We start from the raw sequence: 24325 nt of genomic DNA, 5'->3' as shown, positions 1-24325 counted from the left end.
CTCGTTATCGACAATTATCTTGTTATTCGCTATCATCTCATTCTTCCCTATTGTTGATTATTTTCTCGTTGCCGACTATTATGGTGTTGACTATTATCTCGTTGTTCGCTGTCATCCGTTGTCAGCTGTTATCTCGTTGTTTGCTATTACCTTGCCATTCACTATTATCTTGTTCATCATTATCTAATGACAAAGATTTTTGAGGTGTGACTTTTCAGCTCAATGGCATGATCTTTTGTTTGTCTCTCCCGTCTTGCTTGACGCCTCCCTGCGGAATCCAGAAACATTCGGAGAGGAAGGTACGACCTCGCCTCTGACTCCTGATATGTTAAACAGTAGCAGCTCAATAATATTGTTACACAATCATGTGGGAAAAAAAGTTTATATTTGTGTAAGCTTACTCTTCTCCTCCTGAATGGCTGCACATTAAAAGGTGAACATTTGTCAAAAAATGCACCTTAAAACTGTGTTGCCTGTGCTAATATTTTTCTGACAAATACACCACACGGCGGCGCTGTTATTAAACCTTGTAAGTCATCATTGACTTGATATTTCTCACACAGCCAGATGTGCTATATAGTGTAACTCTAGGGTGTTTTCTCCGTATCATCGCAAACTTTGGTACACACCACTGGTTGAAAAACAGCAAGTGAATTTGTGAATTCGGCAACTACTATAATTGTCCATAAGTCATTGAGGATTTGTCTGATAATGTTTGAGGATATCTGTGTTACATGCATGGCTAGCCATCACACTCTTCTTTTTCTATTCGCTTGTTTTTTATCAATGACTTATATCACTTTTCTCTTTTTTTCCCTTTCCACTTCCTTTCTCATCTCCTCCTCAGATCTAAAGGTTGATCCAGGTGTTATGTGCTTTCCTCTGCATGCAGTTCCTCCTTCTGGACACTTTGAGAGGGGGCACTGTTGTGCCATTCCTTCCTCTCCCTGTCTTTTTTCCCTTCCTACTTTCCAGCACACATTTTGAGTGACATTTGAAGGGAATGTGTCAAAAAGAAGTATTGGCTTTAACGCATTGATGCATCAATGTACATTTAAAAGCCTGCAATGCAAACTTATCTGGTCTTCATACACTAACAGAGCACTTCATTAAGTGTCCCTAATGAAGTGGCCTGTGTGTTTCTGAATGGTGCTCTTGCTCTCCTGCAGAATTGTATATTAACGGTATACCGTATTTTTCGGAGTATAAGTCGCACCCGGCCGAAAATGCCTAATAAAGAAGGAAAAAAACATAAGTCGCATTTTTTGGGGAAATTTATTTGATAAAACCCAACACCAAGAATAGACGTTTGAAAGGCAATTTAAAACAAATAAAGAATAGTGAACAACAGGCTGAATAAGTGTACGTTATATGAGGCATAAATAACCAACTTAGAACGTGCCTGGTATGTTAACGTAACATATTATGGTAAGAGTCATTCAAATAACTATAACATATAGAACATGCTATACGTTTACCAAACAATCTGTCACTCCTAATTGCTAAATCCCATGAAATCTTATACGTCTAGTCTCTTACGTGAATGAGCTAAATAATATTATTTGATGTTTTACAGTAATGTGTTAATAATTTCACACATAAGTCGCTCCTGAGCATAAGTCGCACCCCCGGCCAAACTATGAAAAAAACTGCGACTTATAGTCCGAAAAATACGGTATTCATTCATTTTGCATTAAAGGGCATAAGTGGCAGGGGAAAAAGTTATAAGGTATAAATGTATTGACAATTTGACACTGAGCATGGTGTTTGAATTAAATGTAAATACATAACTGCATATTAACATACACGCAGACATATTTAAGTGACATTGACTGGTACAGGTGATGCAATTCAGCTATTAATAAATTAGTCGATTATATGCAATTAAACGCAAAGTAGAAGAAGCATGTATACACTTAAAAAACGCACTCAGTGAAATGAAAATGTTGTATGCTTTTTAAGTGCTTAAATGCTGTAACAAGAAAAATTCTTTTTACTAATGTGTTGTTCTAATTGACCATTTTGAGCTCTCTAGCTTGTTCACCACAAAGTTGTAAAAAGAACGTATAACACGTTTTTAGGCAGCACTTTACGAAGAGATCAGTGGCTTTTTATTCAGAAACATTTCAAAATAAAAGTCCATACAACGAGAATACAGTTGTACGGGTGAGCCATTAAACTTGGAAGTGCGTTTTTAATTTTCTGACACGTTTGACACACGCCGTCAAGCCATTGAAATGTGTTTTAACGTCGCTTACGGGTGACAATAACGGAAGTCGTAGCGCTTAAGCGGAAGTGCAGTGTTCTCCCAATTGCCGCTACCTTGACGAGTAGCGCTTCCCTACCCCACTCCCCAAAACCTCCGACATTCCTTCTCTGGGAATCGCTGCAGGCAGAGGAGCCAACGAGAGTTTGTCCACGTCCGCATCGCACATCCACAAGGCCCCAGCTGCAGCTCGCAAGTCCATCTTTGTTTCTTAAAAGACTTTTTTGATTGTTGAACAAAATGTTTGCGTGTTGCATCGCCTCCTCCTCCTTCCTCCTGCTGCTGCTTTTCTCCGCGGCGAAGTGCAACCCCAGTCCGGTGGGAGATGTAGTCGTGGACGCGCACTCTATCCCCCCACACTGCACACGACTCGCACAAAATGGAGATCAGGTTCGGTACCATTTCAACGCCACTTTTGTCGACGGGAAAACCTTCGATTCAAGGTAAGAGCATCCATTTTTTTTCTCCTTTTAAAGTCTTAGATTAAATCTGGCGATTTTAAGTTTGGTGCGCTAGGGGGCGTCGTTGCGTCACTTTTTCTTGCAGGGACTTGACACGTATAAACTTTTCTCATCTTTTTTTTTTTTTTTTTTTTTTTCTCAGCCAACAACGAGGAGCCGCTAAGGTGGGCCTCCTCGGGGAGGGTCGCCTCATTGCCGGCTTAGAGAAAGGTATTCTGGGCATGTGTGTCAACGAGCGGAGGACCGTCACCGTGCCACCTCACCTGGCTTATGGCAGCGAAGGCGCAGGTAAGCAAACATAAAATAAATAAGAAATATTAAAAAAAAATTTAAATAAAATATTTTTTTAAAGTAAAAACTATCTCTTTAAACTCTTTCATATAACCGCAATGTATCCAACTAGACATCAATTGGATCCATTATATCAATAGTTGTTACCCTCTAGTGGACAAGTTGGTAAATTGCAGCTTCATCCATCTTGAAATCATTTTGCAAAAATAAAATACATTGTTTTTGTCATTGTGTGTCATATGTGAAATTTTACAACAGCAATGTCAGCTTCCCAAAAGTATTTACCACTTTCAACAATTAAATCTTTAAAAAAAAATTATTTATCGTTGGTGTTTCATCGTTTTATAGTCCAGTATTTTTATATAACTTCCCCTTTTTGTTCCCATTAAATACACTTTAAGAGACAGTTTAGTATTATTAATATTAGGTGCCACAATGGGTTAATAAGAAGCAGAAACATTTTTTTTTGCTGTCACGTTTAAAGCTCCCAAAAACTACTGTGAAAAAATTTCATACAGTATAAATATTAGTTTCTACTTTAACCGAGTCAATATTTTAACACCATTTTGGCCCCAAAAATCCATATGGGTTTTAACTTTTTAAAGGTGAGTAAAACATTTTTTTGATAAAAAAAAACAACTTACCGGTAAATAAAAATATAATTGAATCATTTACATTAGGCTGCAATGATTAATCAATTAATTCGATTTTAAAAAAAGCTTAGACTTATGTTCTATTGCTTCAATTTATCGATTGAGTGTGCCTATTAAAAATGTATAAATTCTGGACTGCGTGGAGTGCCTGGAACTTTAAAAATGCGGACATAGTTTCTGCACGACCGCCACAATAGAGTGAGCGCACATGAGAGCGTTGGTGTGTGGATGCCTGATCTGTGTGGCAGCGAAACGTTTTTCCAATTAATTAATATATTAATGCACATATTTAACAATTCAAGGTTAATGTTGATGATGTGCAATTATTATTATTTTTTGTTTATTTCAACTATTTTCCTTGAAATACACATCGAGTCTATAAAGTGTTATATGCAATTAATCGAACAAACTAATCAACAGTAGAGATGTCCGATAATATCGGGCTGCCGATATTATTGGCCGATAAATGCTTTAAAATGTAATATCGGAAATTATCGGTATTGGTTTCAAAATTATCGGTATCGGTTTCAAAAAGTAAAATGTATGACTCTTTAAAACGCCGCTGTACGGAGGGAGAAGTACAGAGCGCCAATAAACCTTAAAGGCACTGCCTTTGCGTGTCGGCCCAATTACATAATATCTATGGCTTTTCACGCACACAAGTGAATGCAAGGCATACTTGGTCAACAGCCATACAGGTCACACTGAGGGTGTCCGTATAAACAACTTTAACACTGTTACAAATATGCGCCACACTGTGAACCCACACCAAACAAGAATGACAAACACATTTTGGGAGAACATCCGCACCGTAACACAACATAAACACAACAGAACAAATACCCAGAACCCCTTGCAGCACTAACTCTTCTGGGACGCTACACCACCCCACCTCAACCCCGCCCACCTCAACCTCCTCATGCTCTCTCAGGGAGAGCATGTCCCAAATTCCAAGCTGCTGTTTTGAGGCATGTTAAAAAAAATAATGCACTTTGTGACTTCAATAATAAATATGGCAGTGCCATGTTGGCATTTTTTTCCATAACTTCGGTTGATTTATTTTGGAAAACCTTGTTACATTGTTTAATGCATCCAGCGGGGCATCACAACAAAACTAGGCATAATAATGTGTTAATTCCACGACTGTATATATCGGTTGATATCGGAATCAGTAATTAAGAGTTGGACAATAACGGATAACGGCAAAAAAGCCATTATCGGACATCTCTAATCAACAGTGTACTCGATTACTAAAATAATCGATAGCTGCAGCCTTTCTTTACATATTAGGTCCGCCATTATCCAACATCAATAGCAACGTTTCAGTAGCAAAGCAAGGAACTTTTGCTGCATGCTTTGAATGGGAACAAAGTAGCACATGACATCTGTAAAGTCAGTAGTCCATATTACATTTTTCAATTATTACATTAGAATATGTTGACTTAGCATGCAAGCAAATATGGCATTTTCATGTAGACATTTTTTGGCATGAGGAACACTTGTAGTGACTCTTCTATATTTCTTTTTAATCAACTGAAATGTCTTGGAAGGTGCAAAATGTCCCCAGGATGTTTTCGGGGTTGGAGCAGCTCTTTAATTCAAGCTGCCAAGTCCAGTTGTGTAGTATAAATGATGCAAATGTTTTGCAGGTGACGTGGTCCCCCCTGACACCACGCTGGTGTTCCACATCCACCTCTTGGACTTGTGGAACCGAGCAGATCTGGTGGTGACCAAAACCATCACCACCCCCAAGGACTGCAAGCGCTCGGTGATGCGCACCGACTTTGTGCGTTATCACTACAACGGCACCCTGCTGGACGGCACCACCTTTGACTCCAGGTGATTGTCGTCATGTTTTAAAAAAAACAAAACTGAAGGTCTCCAGACTTGGGAAGGTTGATTGACGCTCGTGTGTGTGTTCTGTCGTGCAGGTGTGTGTTCTGTTCTGTGTTTGACTTTGCTCTTGTATGAGCCCTACGCAGCTTCGTCAGGAAGCAGACCCGCGACTCGCTGGTGGGCGAGGGCTGGCTGATTAAGGGCATGGATGAGGGCCTGCTGGGCATGTGTGTGGGTGAGATCAGGAACATTGTCATCCCGCCCTTTAAGGCATACGGAGAAAAAGGCTCAGGTAGTGGATGAGGAATTTAAAAAAAAAACCTCCGCTCTTTTTCACTCTTATCTGACTGACATTTTGGTTGTTCCTGGCTCACCAGGAGTGGAGATCCCCCCTCAGGCCACGCTGGTGTTTGACGTCCTGCTGGTGGACGTTCACAACCCCAAAGACAACCTCACCATTGAGAAGCAGGTGGTGCCCGAGTCGTGCACGCGCAAGACCATCTCAGGGGATTACATCCGCTACCACTACAATGGGAGCTTCCTGAATGGCGTTACCTTCGACACCAGGTGAGCTGGCGGTCCACTTGCTCCCACAATTAATTGGGGGTTATATCACCAAAAATGATTCCCGGGCGCGGCACCGCTGCTGCCTACTGCTCCCCTCACCTCCCAGGGGGTGGAACAAGGGGATGGGTCAAATGCAGAGGACAAATTTCACCACACCTGGTGTGTGTGTGAGACAATCATTGGTACTTTAACTTTACCAAAAACCGACACATTTGTTCCCTGCGACCAAAAATTATTTATTTAATTCACAATCTTTTTAAAATTTCACTTTAGGCTACGTGTGGTAATTTTTGTATTTATTATTTGTCCACTAAACGTATTTTTTTTAAAGATATATTGCATATTTTGCATTTTCCCTTTTATAAAAAGTTTTTACAAAGCATAAGAAAAAACATAAAAAATAATAAAAACTTTATATCAAGACATCTGACGTAACAAATTTCAATGATTCAAAATGAAAGAAATAATCAATAGACAACTACTGTATACCGTATTTTTCGGACTATAAGTCGCAGTTTTTTTCATAGTTTGGCCGGCGGTGCGACTTATACTCAGGAGCGACTTATGTGTGAAATTATTAACACATTACCGTAAAATATCAAATAATATTATTTAGCTCATTCACGTAAGAGACTAGACGTATAAGATTTCATGGGATTTAGCGATTAGGAGTGACAGATTGTTTGGTAAACGTATAGCATGTTCTATATGTTATAGTTATTTGAATGACTCTTACCATAATATGTTACGTTAACATACCAGGCACGTTCTCAGTTGGTTATTTATGCCTCATATAACGTACACTTATTTAGCCTGTTGTTCACTATTCTTTATTTTAAATTGCCTTTCAAATGTCTATTCTTGGTGTTGGGTTTTATCAAATAAATTTCCCCAAAAAATGCGACTTATACTCCGGAGCGACTTATACTCCGAAAAATACGGTAGGGTTTAGGGTTGCTCAAGTAGAAACACTTTTTTTTGTAAGCTGCTCTTTTCTTTTGTTGTGAGTGTAAAAAAGTGAGCCGACATGTATGACTTAATGTGAGCAGCTACCAGAGGAACAGCACGTACAACACCTACATCGGGATGGGCTACGTGATAGCAGGCATGGACCAGGCGCTGCTGGGGGTCTGCATGGGCGAGCGTAGGAGGGTGGTCATCCCGCCACACCTGGCGTACGGAGAAGGTGGAGCAGGTACGCGCTCTACTTTTAACACATATGATGGTGGCTTATTTTCCCAAGTTGCCATGGCAATGACAAATCTTCCACAGGTGACGTGATCCCGCCGTCCGCCGTGCTGCTCTTTGACCTTCACATCATCGACTTCCACAACCCGAGCGACAAAGTGGACATCCAGGTCCTTCACAGGCCCGACGTTTGCAATGAAACCACGGCCACCAACGACCTGGTCCGCTACCACTACAACTGCACCCTGGTGGACGGCACACGACTCTTCTCCTCGTAAGTAAACTCCTTTTTTTTTTAACCTCTCGGGGGTCGGCAACGCGCAGCTTTCGAGCCACAAGCAGCTCTTTAGTGCCACTAGTGGCTCCCTGGAGTTTTTTAAAAAATTTATGAAAACGGAAAAAGACGAGGAAAAATATATATTTTTTGTTTTAATATGGTTTCTGTAGGAGGACAAACATGACACAAACCTTCCTAATTAGAAATCCCACTGTTCACATTAAACATGCTTCACTGATGAGTATTTGGCGCGTGCCATTTTGTCCTCATTTAGTCCTTGAACGCACCGTAGTTTGTTTGCATGTACAACTTTCCTTGATGCTGCCACAGAAAGGCGTGTTTTATGCTTATACTTCTTTGTCTCTATTTGTCCACCAAACGTTTTATGCTGTGCGTGAATGCACAAAGGTGAGCTTTGTTGATGTTATTGACTTGTGTGGAGTGCTAATCAGACATATTTGGTCACTGCATGACTGCAAACTAATCAATGCTAACATGCTATTTATGCCAGCTGTATGTACATAATCATACTTGCCAACACTCCCGTTTTTAGCGGGAGAATCCCGTTATTCAGCGCCTCTCCCGACAACCTCCCGGCAGAGATTTTCTCCCGACAAACTCCCGGTATTCAGCCGGAGCTGGAGGCCACGCCCCCTCCAGCTCAATGCGGACCTGAGACTGAGTGGGGACAGCCTGTTCTCACGTCCGCTTTCCCACAATATAAATACGCTTGCAAGTTCCGAATGGAAACAAGAATTTCAGTTCATCCAGGACAGTTCGAAGGGGAAGGTGTATGTTGCCTGTAAATATGTAGAACAGACTTCTCCATTGAACACGGTGGCCGAAATGATTTTTCAGTCATGAACAGAGAAGTTAAACAGGACAATACTGCCATCTAATGGATAGATAACTCAAGTATTTCTTTTATGTAAATAAAATATATATATATATATATATATAGCTAGAATTCACTGAAAGTCAAGTATTTTATATATATATATATATATATATATATATATATATATATATATATATATATATATATATATATATGAAATACTCGAGTTGGTGAATTCTAGCTGTAAATAACCACGCCCCCAACCCCGCCCCCCCCCTACCCCCCACCTCCCGATATTGTAGGTCTCAATGTTGGCAAGTATGTACATAATGCATCATTATGCCTCACTTGTAGGTATATTTGAAGTAATTTTATTTGTAGTTTGTGTCCTTCATCTTGAACACACACATCTTTACCTTTGGCCATTCTAAGCCAGTAATTTCCAGGAGTTATCACACCCTCTGAGAAGCCTCTGTTTTAGTAATGTTTTCCAATGTTGTAAAAATGTGTAGAATAAATATTACATTTCAACATTTCTCTCAACGAAGATTTGCATCAGCCTGCGACACATAGTCATTTTGATAGTAGGCTAATATAGACACTTACATCATGTGTTGCCTTCATTGTAACACTTACATAAGCCTTTACATTTTTTGCAGCTCCAGGCAGATTTTTATTTTTGGTCCAATATTAAAGTTAAAGTACCAATGATTGTCACACACACACTAGGTGTGGTGAAATTTGTACTCTGCATTTGACCCATCCCCTTGTTCACCCCCTGGGAGGTGAGGGGAGCAGTGGGCAGCAGCAGTGTCGCGCCCGGGAATCATTTTTGGTGATTTAACCCCCAATTCCAACCCTTAATGCTGAGTGCCAAGCAGGGAGGTAATGGGTCCAATTTTTATGGCTCTTTCAACATTTTGTGTTGCATTCACTTATTTAGTTAGCTTGCAAGATTACTGCTTAAGAAAGTTTAAAACCCTTAAAATGGGTCACTCTGACCTGCTAATGGACAAACAACTAATAACCTGGAAGGTCATCTGGCCAAAGCCTGGTCACTTGATATCTTTTCTGTTGTGCCATAAGACAGTCATTCTCAAACTGTGATACACGCAACATTAGTGGTAGTCGGGCGCCATCTAGTGGTATGCCAAAGAATCACTGTTTTAAATATTCAAACAGTGTGACAGTTCAAATTCTGTGTAATGTTACAGTGGCCAAAAATACAAATATGCCGGTTAAATAAAATCTAACTTGTTTAAATGAATATTTAGGCCTGCTATGCTACTGTATTTTTTTGTTGGTCATTATGGTGGTACTTGGAGAGCCAAGTGTTTCTGAGTATGTAGTAGAAAAAAGTTTGCGCACCACTGCCATAGGACATTGACACCGTTTAGTTAACAATTTCTTATCATGCTGTAAAAAAATGAGGTGAGTTGATATTTTGTTACAAGTAGTTACTGGTGAACTTTGCCAGATGGTGATCATTCCATTAAATGCAAAACTTACAGAATTGAGTCTGAGCCATGACGCCGTGTGTCCCCTCGCTTGTCAGACACGACTACGAGACCTTGCAGGATGCGGTCCTGGGCTCGGACAAGGTGATTGACGGTCTGGATGAGGGTCTGCGCGGCATGTGCATGGGGGAAAGGAGGCTGGTGACCGTTCCCCCTCACTTGGGCCACGGAGAAAAAGGAGGTGAGCGCTGCCCTAAATGCCAAACATGACGGAAAGCAGAGTGTTGACGTGACGTTTGCAGCCACCGGCGTGCCCAGCAGCGCCGTGCTGGTCTTTGACGTGGAAATGGCGAGCTTCGAGAAGGGCGTGCCGCCTGGTTACCTGTTTGTGTGGCTGGATGACACGCCCACTGAACTCTTCGAGGCGCTGGACATCAACAAGGACGGGGAAGTCCCAGAAGAGGAGGTATGTTGACATCAAAAAAAGTAACAGTGTGTCTAAGCAAAAGGTCACATGGTGGGTTGACCCAATACAACATTTTCACTTCCGATGGGATCCTACCTATATTATCCGATACTGTACAGGTGAAAATCAAAATGAGTCTATCTTGCAATTATATTTACAAGGTGAAACTAATATATTACATAGGCTTGCAATATGCAACAATATATTTGGATATTTATGGCAGCTTATGAAAACCTTGCATTGAAAATCTCAGAAAATTTGATTGTCACCCGTGGTCATCTAAATTATTAAAAATAAAGGCTTGCCATCTCATTTTGCATCTAATGACCCCAAAAGGGACAAGCGGTAGAAAATGGATGGATGGATGAGTTTACATCACAGAATAGTTTCACATTGGATGTTGAACTTTTGCCCAATATTTACATTTTTTGTATCAACGTTGTCCTGGCTAGCATCCCTCCGTTAAAATCCGGCTGCTGTTGCTCAGGTGGAGGTGATGTGGCGTCGGAGTCTGTGTCTTAATAGCTTTGTCGAAGCATGTTGCTTTTGTAGATGTTTCAGCAGATTTGAATTGCTGTTTTGGGCAGTAGATAGGATCTTTGATCCAAGACACAACTTACATTTAACTAAAATTTTCTTTTCTTTGTGCTTGACAAAAGAAAAGTAGTGAGAATATCTCCATGTTAAGAAACTCGACTTCGGCTCCGCAATGATGTCTTGTTAGTAAACACAGACACAGTTAATACTGTTACCTGACTGGCTGTTAGTTTGTCACTCCCACTGATCAGATAGATGGATCATACTTTATTGATTCCTTCAGGAAAATTTAAATTAAAAAGTCAGTGATCACTTCCTGCGTTGTTTGGTTACCAGAGAACGCGTGCTTTGTTCATCCATCCGATCTTGTTTTGTAACTTCCAGTTTCTTCCAACGAGGAAAAAAAACATTTTATCAAACATTTTTTAATTGATGTTTTATCACTTAGCCTAGTATGTTTACCTTTTGTAAACTTCACTAAAATACAAGACCAACATTATGTGCTAATTGGCACACATTTAGTTAACTGGCCGTCAAGCTTTGTGCAAGTAGGACTGCTTGTGTCTTATATCAGAGTTTAGATTGTAAATCTGATACTGTTTGCTAGTAGCAGACAGACGCCACCACTAGACCATATTTGAGAACCAGTGTCCTTTACAGTGGACATTTTTGTCAGGTACATATTTTAGGAGGAAAAACAGCTTTGTTATGCAAAACAAAAAAAGTCTACTGCGGCAAATGTTTTACATACACGTCTAAACGAGTGTGGGGCATTGAATGTAAAATCACACTGAAAAGTAATGTCACATTATGTTGTGGTCCACAGTTTGGCAACTTTATCAAGCTCCAGGTATTGGAAGGCAAAGGTCGCATGAAGCCTGGGATGACGGCCGACGAAGTCATCGTCGACATGTTCTCCAACCAGGACCGCAACAAAGACGGACGCATTACAGCAGACGAGCTCAAGCTTAAGGTGGACGAGGACAAAGAGCGGGAAGAGGCTCAGCACGACGAGTTGTGATGGCCGTGATGAGTCTCTCTTGTCTCAGGGACAAAAAGTCAACACTCCAAGGACACAAACTGTTTTAATATATATATATATGTGTGTGTAACTTTAGCTGAGAGAGAATGGATCTGTTGTGTTTTTTAGGACTAAACAAAGCATCCTGATTTGAAACATGGTCAACAAAAAAAGCCACACCGTCACAAATGCGAATCAATGTAAGACCAGTACCATTGGGACTCATTACACCACCAGTACCAATGTCCTATGAAAAAAAACGTGTATTGCCAATTGTGTTTAAAAAAATAAACATTTTAGGCACACTTTTAACATTTTGGTTGTATCAATACCAATTTTTAAAAAATTTTTTTTACTGTTTTTACAAATAAATTTCAAAAATGGTAACTGTTTACCTGGAAAGAGTTGTTTTGAATGTAATATCAATTCACTAGTCATTTTATAAGAGACACTTATACAATATCTGGTTAAGACATTATATAATACATTTTTGTTTATACTGGACCGTGCAGTTGTACCTAATAAAGTGTATAGTAAAGTTCAACTTTTACATTTTTAGGCTCAAAAACATGTCTTTCAAAGCAGTAACTGAGAATTACTAACATTTGCAACAATATAGAACTTCTACGCAAGCATGGTAAGTTGTTGCGCACCAGATCACCCTTGTACAACAATACAATATAACAATCCATACGTTAATATTTATAGACAATGTATAAAGGAGTCTAAAATCAGGGAAAAAGTACCCGTGTACACTTAATCCAAACAGTCTCAGCAAGAACACATTTGTAGTAAAGTGATTCTAAACATTTGAATGGAGTCTTAGCTTGAAACAAGAGGTAGAAAATGGATGGATGGATAATTATAATCCACATATGTGCCTTTGTTGAGATCGGCATAGTAACCATGAAATACTCTTCCATATCAGTAGGTGGCAGCAGGTAGCTAATTGCTTTGTAGGCCTACTTTGAGACAAGATAATCAGTGATGAATGGATGGATCTTTATGGTTTGAAATTCATATTGAACAATTGTGTCAGGTATTTTATGAGAACAACTTTCTATTGTCAATATAGACTATTGAGTTTCATTTTGTGACTTTCTCTGAAAAAAATGCGACTTGGCTCAAAAAAGGTTGAAAAACACTGACTTGTGAGTTCCCGAAGCAAAGTAAAAAAAAATGGAGATGAACTTACTTCTCCAATGCAACTCCACCATAAATGAAAGCCAATCAACACCACTTCTTACAGGCCGGTCAGCAATGATGAAAGTTGAGCCATTTTACCCTCCTAAATGCCAAATTGAGTTGAAATGTTGAAAGTGCAAAAAATACCAGCATGGCAATTATTTTTGAGCTAATAAATATAACTAGCAAAAGGGCCTAAGTTTTCATGCATTCGTAGAATAATTGTAAAGTATAGCTTACAATTCATTTAACAGATATTTTCTTTTATGTGAAATATTATTTACAATTACACAGTCTTTGATTAAGATTAAGTCTGATTAAGTTTATCGATTTGAGGGTCCATTATCACCATAAGTAAATGTTTTTATCTAGCTTTTAGATCAACCAATCACAGCTTTTGAAATGATGACTAATACCTAGCAAAGGGGTCAACCACAATTCCTCATCAAGACACTGTAGAAGTTTCTGTCCATTCCTTGCTAAGAGTTCTCTGAGAATGTTCTGGTATCAGTCCTAAGCAAAGATGTTTTATGTTGAGTTAGGAGCTCTCTGACAGGGTTCTCAGAGTCTTAAAGAATACGGGTCCAAATGTCTCCTGAGGTCAGAGGGAGGTATTCCATGCGAAAAGCGATAAAAATAGTCCTGTCAGTCTTACTTGTTGGCTCCAGATGACGTCAAAAACCTGAGGATGGAGTTGGGGATGTCCATCGTCTCATCCTTCACCAGCACAATGTCAAAAGAGTTCATGTAGGACTCCCTCCTCTCCTCCACCTGAGGGAAACGAACATCTTAGTAAGTGTACATGTACATGCTAATTGGGGTGCATTGTGGTCTCACCTGGTCATTGAGGAAGCCTAAAGTGAGGATGTTGCGAGGCGCGGGCACCCCTGCCGCCATGTTGAGGTCCCCCAGGGAGTCTCCCAGCAGCAGCACGTTGGGGTGGGCATGGAGTTCTGGGAAGCGGGCGGCGTGCGACTGCGCACCTTGACTCTTGTTGAAGGTGTGAATCAGCGGACCTTTGAATGCTCGCAGAACACCCTAATGGACAACGTAACTTAAAACACTCATCTTCAATAATGATTTTTAGTATAAAGCCCATATGTTTCAGGCTACCCTTATAATTGCATACTGTTAAGCACGATGACCGCCGATATGCTAACTTCGATATTAAAAACACATTACAGCTTCTAATTTTACAATAAAGTGCCAAGTACTTCACCAAGACCAGGTTTGACTCTTCCGCACTGAGGCGCAATTCCCTAGCTTTGTACGCCAGCTAGCAAATTAGCAACACACTTTAGCGAATAAACAAGTCCACCATTAATTTCTGTCACAGAATTAGAACTTAGTCTTGAGTCAAACCAGCAATGTCAACGCTTAACGAGGCTACCACCGGAGTGACTTTACCGTCAATTACCAAGAGGGCCATGCGCTAGCACAGATGCATTCTGTGAGTGTCTCAGAGATTCCAGCTGGCAATTTTCACTATGCCTGCTATACAACAATCAATGATAAGAGAATGCATTTAAATTATGGGGGCTGTTGATTAAATTAATTGATCATGGTAGTTGTAGAGTAGGACAGACTTTTATACTGAGTGCTGTTTCTAATATTTTGTCCCCCTGAACATAGTAACATTTTTATATATTTTATTTAATTAAAAATATTTCATAATTTTAATGTGTTATCTTGTTTGCAGTTATTTCAAGTTACAATTGCTATTCTAGTAGGTATTTGTGTTTCATCCTACTGTGTTAAAAATGTTCCTTTGACACAGTTTTGCACTCTTTTCTAATGTGCTTTGTCTGTACAACACTTTGATGAACTAGGGTGGTTTTAGCTTAATAAATGAACCAACTGAACTGTACCAAAATATGCAGCTTTTTTATGTGGTTTGTTGTATTGGATTAATAGCTGATGCTCAATGTTGTATTTCTGGTGCTACAACTCACAGAGTTGTCAAAGTCCATGTAGTTGGAAATGACGTGGATGTTTGGATGGAAGACGCGGTGCTGGCGGATCATTTCCTCCAGGACATCTCCAACACCGCCAGAGAAGATCAGCAGAGGAATGTTCTCATCAGCCAGACAGTCAAAGAAGACTTTGTAGCCGTCCCTGAAGACATGTTAGACATCATGACTAGAAATGAGAAACATGCAGGGAATGGAAAACATGAAAGGTTGTCTTATTGGTCCGATGTTATTCTTACCTCAGCATTGAAGAAGACTCCCTGACAGCTTGAGCAAGAAGATCCTTCCTGATCTTCTGCTCAACCAGCAGCCGGTGAACCTTCGTCCACCTTCATAAAGACAATGAACATTCCAATACCACCTTAATATTATACAAATAGCACTTTTCTCTTGTGAGGGATTTTCCACCTACCACTCCACCATGAAGGGCAGCTTCTCCTCAACAGTCAGGCTAGCATCAATCTCTATTGGATAATAAGTGCTCAACAGCTCCCTCATCTGGATTAGGCAAGAATGTCAACATTAATAAAAAAATTTAAATGTGTGTCAAGTTGTTCTTTTCTCACAACATGATGTAGTAAAATATTAAGAATAGATTTATTTTTTTTTAAAAAGCTCTCATCTTGTATTATTTATTTGTTCCAAACTGAGAGACTGTGCTATTTTTTTTTTTTTCATGCTGAGCCAAAAAACAAAAAAATATGTCAACCTATTGATAAATAAAATAATACAAATATATTATAATTATATTTGTAAGTATTACAAAGTTTAATAAAGTATTGTATTCTTTTAACATCCAACAGATTTAAATTTGTTTCCGATGCTAAACAAAATACCGGGAAAAAAACCATTAAGGTATTTTTTTTAAATGATGTTTTAGAGCATTTTTTATTTTAGCTAAAGACAATCTTTTTAATATAAAAATGGTTTTAGTTATTAATCAATGTTTTAAGGTTAATACAAGGTACAATATCATTTAATACTTTTTCATAAAATACGTTTTAAGGTAATGCTAATCTAACTGAATTTGGCCCATTTACCTTTTTGCCACATTCTTTATTAACCAACAGCGGGCTGTCCAGGATGTCTACAGAAGAAAATAATACAGTAAACTCATGAAGGCAAATGCGGGTGCGCTTTGTCCAATTTATGTTAAGGCCATGTCTACACAAACACGAATAGTTTCAAAAAGGCATATGCAGGGTTAAAACAATGTCCATCTACACGAGTGTAGTTTCAGAACTGTCTATGTCTACAAACAAATGCATACACCTGCTGTCATGCACATTCCGTCCAATCAGAAGCCTGGAAAAGCAGTGAAAGCTGACTTGGTGGTATTACACCTTTGTTATTGCAATGTTTGATACACTAGACCAGTGGTCCCCAACCTTTTTGTAGCTGCGGACCGGTCAACGCTTGAAAATTTGTCCCACGGACCGAAAAGGGGGGTGTATGCTTTTTTTTTTTTTTGTCATAAAGAAATACAATCATGTGTGCTTACGGACTGTATCCCTGCAGACTGTATTGATCTATATTGATTTATAATGTATATATTGTGTTTTTTATGTTGATTTAATTTTTAAAATTTTTTAAAAAATTATGATTTTTTTATTTTTATTTCTTGTGCGGCCCGGTACCATTCGGTCCACGGCCCGGTGGTTGGGGACCACTGCACTAGACGTACAATGACATGTACATTAACCTTAAAGCAAGCCTGGGCTTTCACAGAGACTAGGGATCATTATGCATCATTTTTTAAAGTGCTTAAGTGCTGCTGAAACCCAGAGCTTGTTGCATTATAACACAAGTCAACAACACGGTGATATATTACATTTGCAGTGAAGCGTACATTATTTATAAAATTTGCACACACTAACAAGGAACAAGAAAACCTCTCAAATGTTAATAGGTGCCTAGAGCACACGGACGTGGGTGTGCCCCGTGGAATTATAGCACAAAAAATAATCAATATAGTGATACATGGACAATTACCGTATTTTTCGGATTATAAATCGCTCCGGAGTATAAGTCGCACCGGTCGAAAATGCATAATAAAGAAGGAAAAAAACATATATAAGTCGCACTAGAGTATAAGTCGCATTTTTTGGTGAAATTTTTCGCCAGTCCCTTACAAGTTTCTCGCTTACTCCAAACTTTCTTTCTGCTGCTCGATTGCCATTTTCTTCTGCATATTTCACTACTTCCAGCTTGTAACCTGCAGTATATGATTTCCTTTCCGGTGCCATTTTTGTTCAGCCCTTGTCAGTTTTTATAAGTTACCGCCAATGTTGAAATGATCAATTTTCATAGGTACGGAAGTAGTAGCAGGTAGCTTTTTTTTCCTCTCACAATGCACTTCTGCCATGACCCACCCCCGCCAAATTTGTATTGGTTGACGTGTGTGTGACGATTGCTGATATACGCCTAGTCTCTTACGTGAATGAGATAAACAATATTATTTGGTATTTTACGGTAATGTGTTAATATTTTCACACATAAGTCGCTCCAGAGTATAAGTCGCACCCGGTAATTGGATATTGTCTTTAACAACTAGAAGGAAGCTTTATCATGCTTTTCTTTAGTTGCTCGAGCACGTCATATGCGTCGCGCCTGTCTCCATCTACACAAATGGAACCAACACACGTAAGTTGTCGGTTCATGCTCTGTTGGTAATAAAATGATTGAAAACATGAGATAATATTTTTTTGCTTTGTGTCCTTATGACACAAAGCAAAAAGTCCTGCTCGTCAAAGTTCTACCATCAACTGGAGGTTTGACAGCAATCGTTTCCAAAACAGCAGAGTGTCGCAAAGCCCATTGTGATGGGACTTTTTTTTAATCAATGTTGAGTGAAAACAGCAGCATATTTACGTTTAAACATACAGTAAGTCCTCTTACAGTGTGTTTAAAGCTAGCAAGGCAGTGTTGTTGAGCTTAGGAAATGACAGCGCATGACCGTGACGTCATCAGAGGAGCACAAGTCTCAGTTTAAGCCCATAAGCTGAGCAGAAAGTTTTGGAAATCTTCACCTTGGCCAGCGTTTGCAAAAATTTGCGTGTGGATAAGAGGCCAAGATGCAGAGATAAGTACGCGTTTATTAAGTGTTCGTGTGGAAATGGCCTAAGACAGCCAACAGTTCTCTTCCTTACTGTGAGTGGTGGGGACTCTCTTTCCATTGTGGGCGAATCTGGTCAGCGTCATGTCGTAGTCTGCAATAACCTAAGGAAACAAACTATTAAGTTCAAACAACGTATCCATATTTTTAGGTCACATTGCTTAAGACGGTTGACTCACATGAAAATTGCCGGGGCCTTCTTGCCGCATGGCATGAAGCTTTTTCTCCACTCGACGACGCTCCCTCATCAGCACCGAGCTCTTACTCAACTCAGAGATAACCTGAAGTGAATAACATATTTCGTTTTGGAAAGTTTACTTTTAGAGATGCAAGAGCAAAGAGAGACACACTTCAATATGTAGACCAATATTATACACTACAGTGTACTTTTTTCTGAGTAGGACTGCACGATTAATCGACATCCAATTGACATTGAGGTTTTCATTAGTGCGATAATGCAACCACATTTTTCTCCGCCTTCACTGGCATATGAGTGACAGACGTGTTCACCAATCAAAATCGATGAGCCTCACGTTTATTCGTCTCTCGCTTCAAATAGGGAGAAAGACATCTCACTCTGCACATTGCTCTCAGCACATGAGCGCATTTATTTAGCAGTAGAATGAACTGAACACAGTAAGCCCTCTTTTTACTCTTTCACAATCATTGGCTTGGCGGGCAGAGATCAACAGTGCCAGATTTACACACGCAGGAAGCAGAGAGCCTCGCAACTGAGAAGTTCAGCCAAGTAACAAAAATTAGCAGGAAAAAAATACGATGACAAAAGCCAATGTCCCGCTGTGGGACATTTCAGCTTCAAATTGGATGATGTGAGCCCATCAACATGGACAAACTCACAAGATTGTTGTGATCACGTGATAGCAACAACAACAACATAAAGACAAAATCTAACCTAATTTTTCCAACTGGGCAAAAAAAAGGAACTTTAGGATTTTCAATATTTAAGTTTTAAGTAAAGTTTTTTGTTTGATTTTTATTTAGGATTACTAAGTTATTCACCTTTCAATTACAGTAAAATAGTAAACTATTCTACAGTAATGAAAAATAGGTGCATATCCTTTTAAATGGTTATTTGCATTATTATGTATGTTGTCTGTGTTGGCCCTGCGTTGAGGTGGCGACTTGTCCGTCCGAATGCAGCTGAGATAGGCTCCAGCACCCCCCGCGACCCCAAAAGGCAGAAGCGGTAGAAAATGGATAACAATATAAACACTGTATGGTTTTTATCGATTGCTTCTTCAGTTTAAGAGCATGATGTAGACAAAAGCTCTGAATCTGACTGCTAAAAGCCAAATATTCTTAAAGTAAATTGTTGCATATTGTTCTAAAGTGTGGCACATTGAGACGAGAATATGTTGACTGACAATCTAAAAGTAACGTCTTCCTTCACCCGTTATTTTTGCAGTTTTATGAATTTACATGTATAAAATATAAAAATGGCAAATCGAATTGCAATCCCAATTTTGGAGAGAAAAATGTCAAATTAGGTTTTTACAGAGCTATTTCTGAGAAAGTGGATTTTGACAGCATGGTGTTGTTCCAAATCCATTACTGTCACCGGAAAAGACGATCGCAATAATAATCAGCTTTCTCTTCTCTCCTTTTTATTAGTGAAATGCAACCACTCAACATCCGGGTACTGCGCGTATTTACGCACTTTGGGTCGGTATAGCTCGGTTGGTAGAGTGGCCGTGACAGAAACTTGAGGGTTCCAGGTTCGATCCCCGCTTCCGCCATCCTAGTCACTGTCGTTGTGTCCTTGGGGAAGACACTTTACCCACCTGCTCCCAGTGCCACCCACACTGGTTTAAATTAGAGATGTCCGATATTATCGGCCGATAAATGCTTTAAAATGTAATATCGGAAAATATCGGTATCGGTTTCAAAAAGTAAAATGTATTACTTTTTAAAACGCCGCTATGTACACGGACGTAGGGAGAAGTACAGAGCGCCAATAAACCTTAAAGGCTCTGCCTTTACGTGCCGGCCCAATCACATAATACCTTCGGCTTTTCACACACAAGTGAATGCAAGGCATACTTGGTCAACAGCCATACAGGTCACACTGAGGGTGGCCGTATAAACAACTTTAACACTGTTACAAATATGCGCCACACTGTGAACCCACACCAAACAAGAATGACAAAACACATTTCGGGAGAACATCCGCACCGTAACACAACATAAACACAACAGAACAAATACCCAGAACCCCTTGCAGCACTAACTCTTCCGGGACGCTACAATGTACACCCCCCGCTAACCCCCACTCCCCACCTCAACCCCGCCCACCTCAACCTCCTCATGCTCTCTCAGGGAGAGCATGTCCCAAATTCCAAGCTGCTGTTTTGAGACATGTTAAAAAAAATAATGCACTTTGTGACTTCAATAATAAATATGGCAGTGCCATGTTGGCATTTTTTTTCCATAACTTGAGTTGATTTATTATGGAAAACCTTGTTACATTGTTTACTACCTACTACCTACTCAGTGGCCTAGTGGTTTTAGAGTGTCAGCCCTGAGATCGGTAGGTTGTGAGTTCAAACCCCGGCCGAGTCATACCAAAGACTATAAAAATGGGACCCATTACCTCCCTGCTTGGCATTCAGCATCAAGGGTTGGAATTGGGGGTTAAATCACCAAAAATGATTCCCGGGCGCGGCACCGCTGCTGCCCACTGCTCCCCTCACCTCCCAGGGGGTGAACAAGGGGATGGGTCAAATGCAGAGGACAAATTTCACCACACCTAGTGTGTGTGTGACAATCATTGGTACTTTAACTTAACTTTAATGCATCACAACAAAATTAGGCATAATAATGTGTAAATTCCACGACTGTATATATCGGTATCGGTTGATATCGAAATCGGTAGTTAAGAGTTGGACAATATCGGAATATCGGATATCAGCAAAAAAGCCATTATCGGACATCTCTAGTTTAAATGTAACTTAGATATTGGGTTTCACCATGTAAAAGCGCAATATAAATATAATTCACCATAATTCACTTAAAATGCGTGTCGTGTAAATGCACAAATTGAAATAGCCACACGTAATACCTTCAACACACATGTGTGGAAATGACATTTATAAAGTAACATGGTGTTATATTCCTTACCTCGATCTTGGAGGGATTCGGGGGGTGCATTTCCAGAAGAGTTCGCGTCGGTGTGGAAAGCCATGGAATTTTATACACCTGCAAACACTGTGTTGCGTTATGTCAATTTAGTACATTTAGTTTCTTGAGTAATGTGTTCTTAACTGTCAATTATATCGACATACTAAGGTAAGTGCTGACATTTAGTTTGTAGGTTAGCACACAAGCTAGGCGTCTAAAAATAGTCACGTCAGCCGTTACTTACCATTTTAAGCGAGAACACCGAGCTGTTGGCGATACGTTTGCTTCGTTTCAGCCCAAACATTGCGTTTAAAAAACAAACTGTGTCTTTAGGCCAATATCAACGATAAATTGCAACATATTTAAATTCAACAGGAGCGTTGACAGTGTGCAACGCGCCATGTAAGCCGGATGTAATTGTTTGTACTTTAAAGTTTCCGCATTACGTTTCTTCCGGGATCACGTGCCTCTTCGTCGCGATTCGGATTGGCTCGTTGGGCCAGCGGTTGACTCTTTTTTTTTTTTTTTTTTAATTGAACAATGTACACAAAAAGCAGGGCATTTTCAATAAATGTCAACAATTTCAAACACCAATCAGGTTGAGCGAATACTGTATTTCACAAAACAAGTAAAGGAATGAAAATTAAAGCACATACAAATAGAATATAAAAAAAATAGGATAAGACACAAATATCAAAAAGACAAAACAAATCTAATCTAAATCACTTTGAATTTCTCCAATAACGGTATCAATTTAAGGGCTTTTGTACTTTTAACCATTTTCCAAGATTTAATTGATAATTTGAAACCATTAAGCCAATTAAAAAATGCAGGTTTTACTTTTAGAAATCGACATGTATAAAGTGTTTTGCTTGCAACATAATAATGTTGACAAACATTTCTATGTTACCATAATTTATAAATATTCCAAATTTCATCTCTTCTATTGTGAATGGGGACATCTCCACATAGTCTCTCAACCAATCTCTGATTTCCTCCCAAAACAGATACAGTATCACATTCCACGGACGATTGACATCCTCTACAGCAGTGGTCCCCAACCACCGGGCCGTGGCCCGGTACCTGTCCGTGGATTGATTGGTATCGGGCCGCACAAGAAATTAAAAAAATAATTTTTATTTTTATTTTTTATTAAATCAACATAAAAAAACACAAGATACACTTACAATTAGTGCACCAACCCAAAAAAAACTCCCTCCCCCATTTACACTAATTCGCACAAAAGGGTTGTTTCTTTCTGTTATTAATATTTCTGGTTCCTACATTATATATCAATATCGATCAATACAGTCTGCAGGGATACAGTCCGTAAGCACACATGATTGTATTTTTTTTATGACAAAAAAAACAAAACACCCCCCGCCCCCGGTCAGTGGGACAATTTTTCAAGCGTTGACCGGTCCGCAGTTACAAAAAGGCTGGGGACCACTGCTCTACAGCTCCACAGATACAACAGCCGTTAACCTCTATGTTTAATTTTAGTTTAAAAAAATCCTCTAAAGGGTATATTCCATTAATAATTTTAAATTGTATTTCTTTAATTTAGGGAATAATGGGGTATGTAACATACACTATATTGCCAAAAGTATTTGGCCAACCATCCTAATGATCAGAATCAGGTGTCACTTGGTCTGGCCACAGGTGTATAAAATCAAGCACTTATGCATGGAGATTGTTTCTACAAACATTTGTGAAAGAATGGGCCGCTCTCAGGAGCTCATTGATTTCCAGTGTGGAACTGTCATACGATACCACCTGTGCAACAAATCCAGTGGTGAAATTTCCTCGCTCCTAAATATTCCAACATCAACTGTCAGCTTTATTATAAGAAAATGGAAGAGTTTGGGAACAACACGTAGTGATGGGTTGATGAGGCCTCATGAAGCGTTTCGACACATTGCAAAACTGTATTGATACTGTGTCGATACTGTGTCACTAAATACTGACATCTGCTGGACCTTAAAAATCCCTACAGGCAACCTATGGACCGACTCAACTGACACTGATTTTATGACCTAGTATATACAATAATATAAACCAAGTCATTGTATTTCATTTAGGATTATTTCATATCTTCATTTAAATAAAAAAATATTTTTATCTTTTTTAGATACAGTCAAATAATGTGAACATGTATCGTGACTAGGATGGTAGAAGGTGGGGATTGAACCCCAGTAACCAGCAACTCTCCGATTGCTGGCACGGCCACTCTACCAACTTCGCCACGCCGTCATTCCTGTACCTTCTCTAGTAACAGTAGTGATGGGTCCTGCAACACAGATGCATCGGCGCATGCGTCGAGCTCATAGAGCGAAACCCTGTGTCGGTGCGCGTACCGCTTTTAGAAAGTCACATGACCGATCATGAGCTGCTTTGGTCACGTGACCGATACGCGAACTGTATCGCACTGACGCCTCCTCTGTGCCCTGTGAGCAACGTTCCCTCTAAGGTGCGCGCCTGCGCAATTGCGCAGTGCTCAAGCGTCCTCCGCGCACCCCGTGCGCCGCACAGCCAACATATGCCGCGCACCAAATCAAACCCATCTGAATTCTAAACAAAATAAACACATTTATTCTGTGTAATTTTGAAATGCAACTTTGAGTGACAGTGACAACAAGCGGCCCTAACGGTGTTCGTCAACAACACGCATTGCGCCGCTTCCTAATAAACACAGTTTGGCGCGCAGGCGTCAGTGCGATACAGTTCATGAGCGGTCACGTGACCAGAACAGCTCATGAGCAGTCACGTGACCAAAACAGCTCGTGTTCGGTCACGTGACTTTCTAAAAGCGATACGCGCACCGACACAGGGTATCGCTCTATGAGCTCGACGCATGCGCCGATGCGTCGGTGTTGCCGGACCCATCACTAGACAACAGCAACTCAGCCACAAAGTGGTAGGCCGAGTAAACTGACAGAGAGAGGTCAGCGGATGCTGAAGCGCATAGTGCAAAGAGGTCGCCTACTGCACAGTCAGTTGCTACAGAGCTCCAAACTTCATGTGACCCTATGGGTTAGGAATGGGATGGCACGTCAAGT

At 39.9% G+C, this 24325-nt stretch overlaps 3 protein-coding genes across 5 annotated transcripts in view; 2 read left to right on the top strand and 1 right to left on the bottom strand.

Annotated features, from left to right (window-relative positions):
• LOC133655431 (disintegrin and metalloproteinase domain-containing protein 11-like) overlaps positions 1–858 on the top strand; it is a 52711-nt gene extending 51853 nt beyond the window's left edge. For both annotated transcript variants that reach the window (XM_062055608.1, XM_062055609.1), the window contains exon 27: positions 282–858. In XM_062055608.1, coding sequence (XP_061911592.1) covers positions 282–324 — 43 coding nt within the window. In that variant the 3' untranslated portion in view covers positions 325–858. The remainder of the gene's footprint in view (positions 1–281) is intronic.
• Positions 859–2506: 1648 nt separating this feature from the next.
• On the top strand, positions 2507–12342 carry fkbp10b (FKBP prolyl isomerase 10b). Its single transcript, XM_062055611.1, has 10 exons — positions 2507–2709; positions 2870–3015; positions 5321–5510; positions 5654–5799; positions 5885–6074; positions 7124–7269; positions 7347–7536; positions 9933–10075; positions 10137–10300; positions 11664–12342. The coding sequence occupies exons 1-10, from the start codon at positions 2507–2509 to the stop codon at positions 11856–11858; spliced, it is 1713 nt and encodes a 570-aa protein (XP_061911595.1). The 3' UTR covers positions 11859–12342.
• LOC133655434 (7-methylguanosine phosphate-specific 5'-nucleotidase-like) lies at positions 12264–21741 on the bottom strand. 2 transcript variants are annotated; one of them, XM_062055612.1, is made up of 10 exons: positions 21511–21741; positions 21267–21353; positions 18308–18409; positions 18163–18232; positions 16054–16100; positions 15426–15511; positions 15253–15342; positions 14996–15158; positions 13881–14081; positions 12264–13814 (listed from the first exon to the last, which is right to left on the bottom strand). In XM_062055612.1, exons 1-10 carry the CDS (start codon positions 21568–21570, stop codon positions 13695–13697), a joined length of 1026 nt encoding a protein of 341 aa, XP_061911596.1. In that variant the 5' UTR covers positions 21571–21741; the 3' UTR covers positions 12264–13694. The 2 variants fall into 2 exon arrangements, with proteins under 2 accessions (XP_061911596.1, XP_061911597.1); XM_062055613.1 differs by having other exon boundaries at positions 21267–21344.
• Between the last annotated feature and the right edge of the window lie 2584 nt (positions 21742–24325).

Source organism: Entelurus aequoreus, linkage group LG08, assembly GCF_033978785.1.
Source record: "Entelurus aequoreus isolate RoL-2023_Sb linkage group LG08, RoL_Eaeq_v1.1, whole genome shotgun sequence".
Classification (NCBI taxonomy): Eukaryota; Metazoa; Chordata; class Actinopteri; order Syngnathiformes; family Syngnathidae; genus Entelurus; species Entelurus aequoreus.
This window is presented reverse-complemented; position numbering and strand designations above follow the sequence as displayed.

Excerpts from the sequence above, each read along its gene's own strand:
- fkbp10b (XM_062055611.1), top strand. The coding sequence starts at position 2,507 with ATGTTTGCGTGTTGCATCGCCTCCTCCTCCTTCCTCCTGCTGCTGCTT. Across the intron at positions 5,800-5,884 it reads ATACGGAGAAAAAGGCTCAG|GAGTGGAGATCCCCCCTCAG; the intron begins GTAGTGGATGAG and ends CTGGCTCACCAG. Across the intron at positions 10,301-11,663 it reads GGGAAGTCCCAGAAGAGGAG|TTTGGCAACTTTATCAAGCT; the intron begins GTATGTTGACAT and ends TGTGGTCCACAG.
- LOC133655434 (XM_062055612.1), bottom strand. The coding sequence starts at position 21,570 with ATGTTTGGGCTGAAACGAAGCAAACGTATCGCCAACAGCTCGGTGTTC. Across the intron at positions 21,354-21,510 it reads CGGTGTTCTCGCTTAAAATG|TGTTTGCAGGTGTATAAAAT; the intron begins GTAAGTAACGGC and ends AACGCAACACAG. Across the intron at positions 18,410-21,266 it reads CGAATCCCTCCAAGATCGAG|GTTATCTCTGAGTTGAGTAA; the intron begins GTAAGGAATATA and ends TATTCACTTCAG.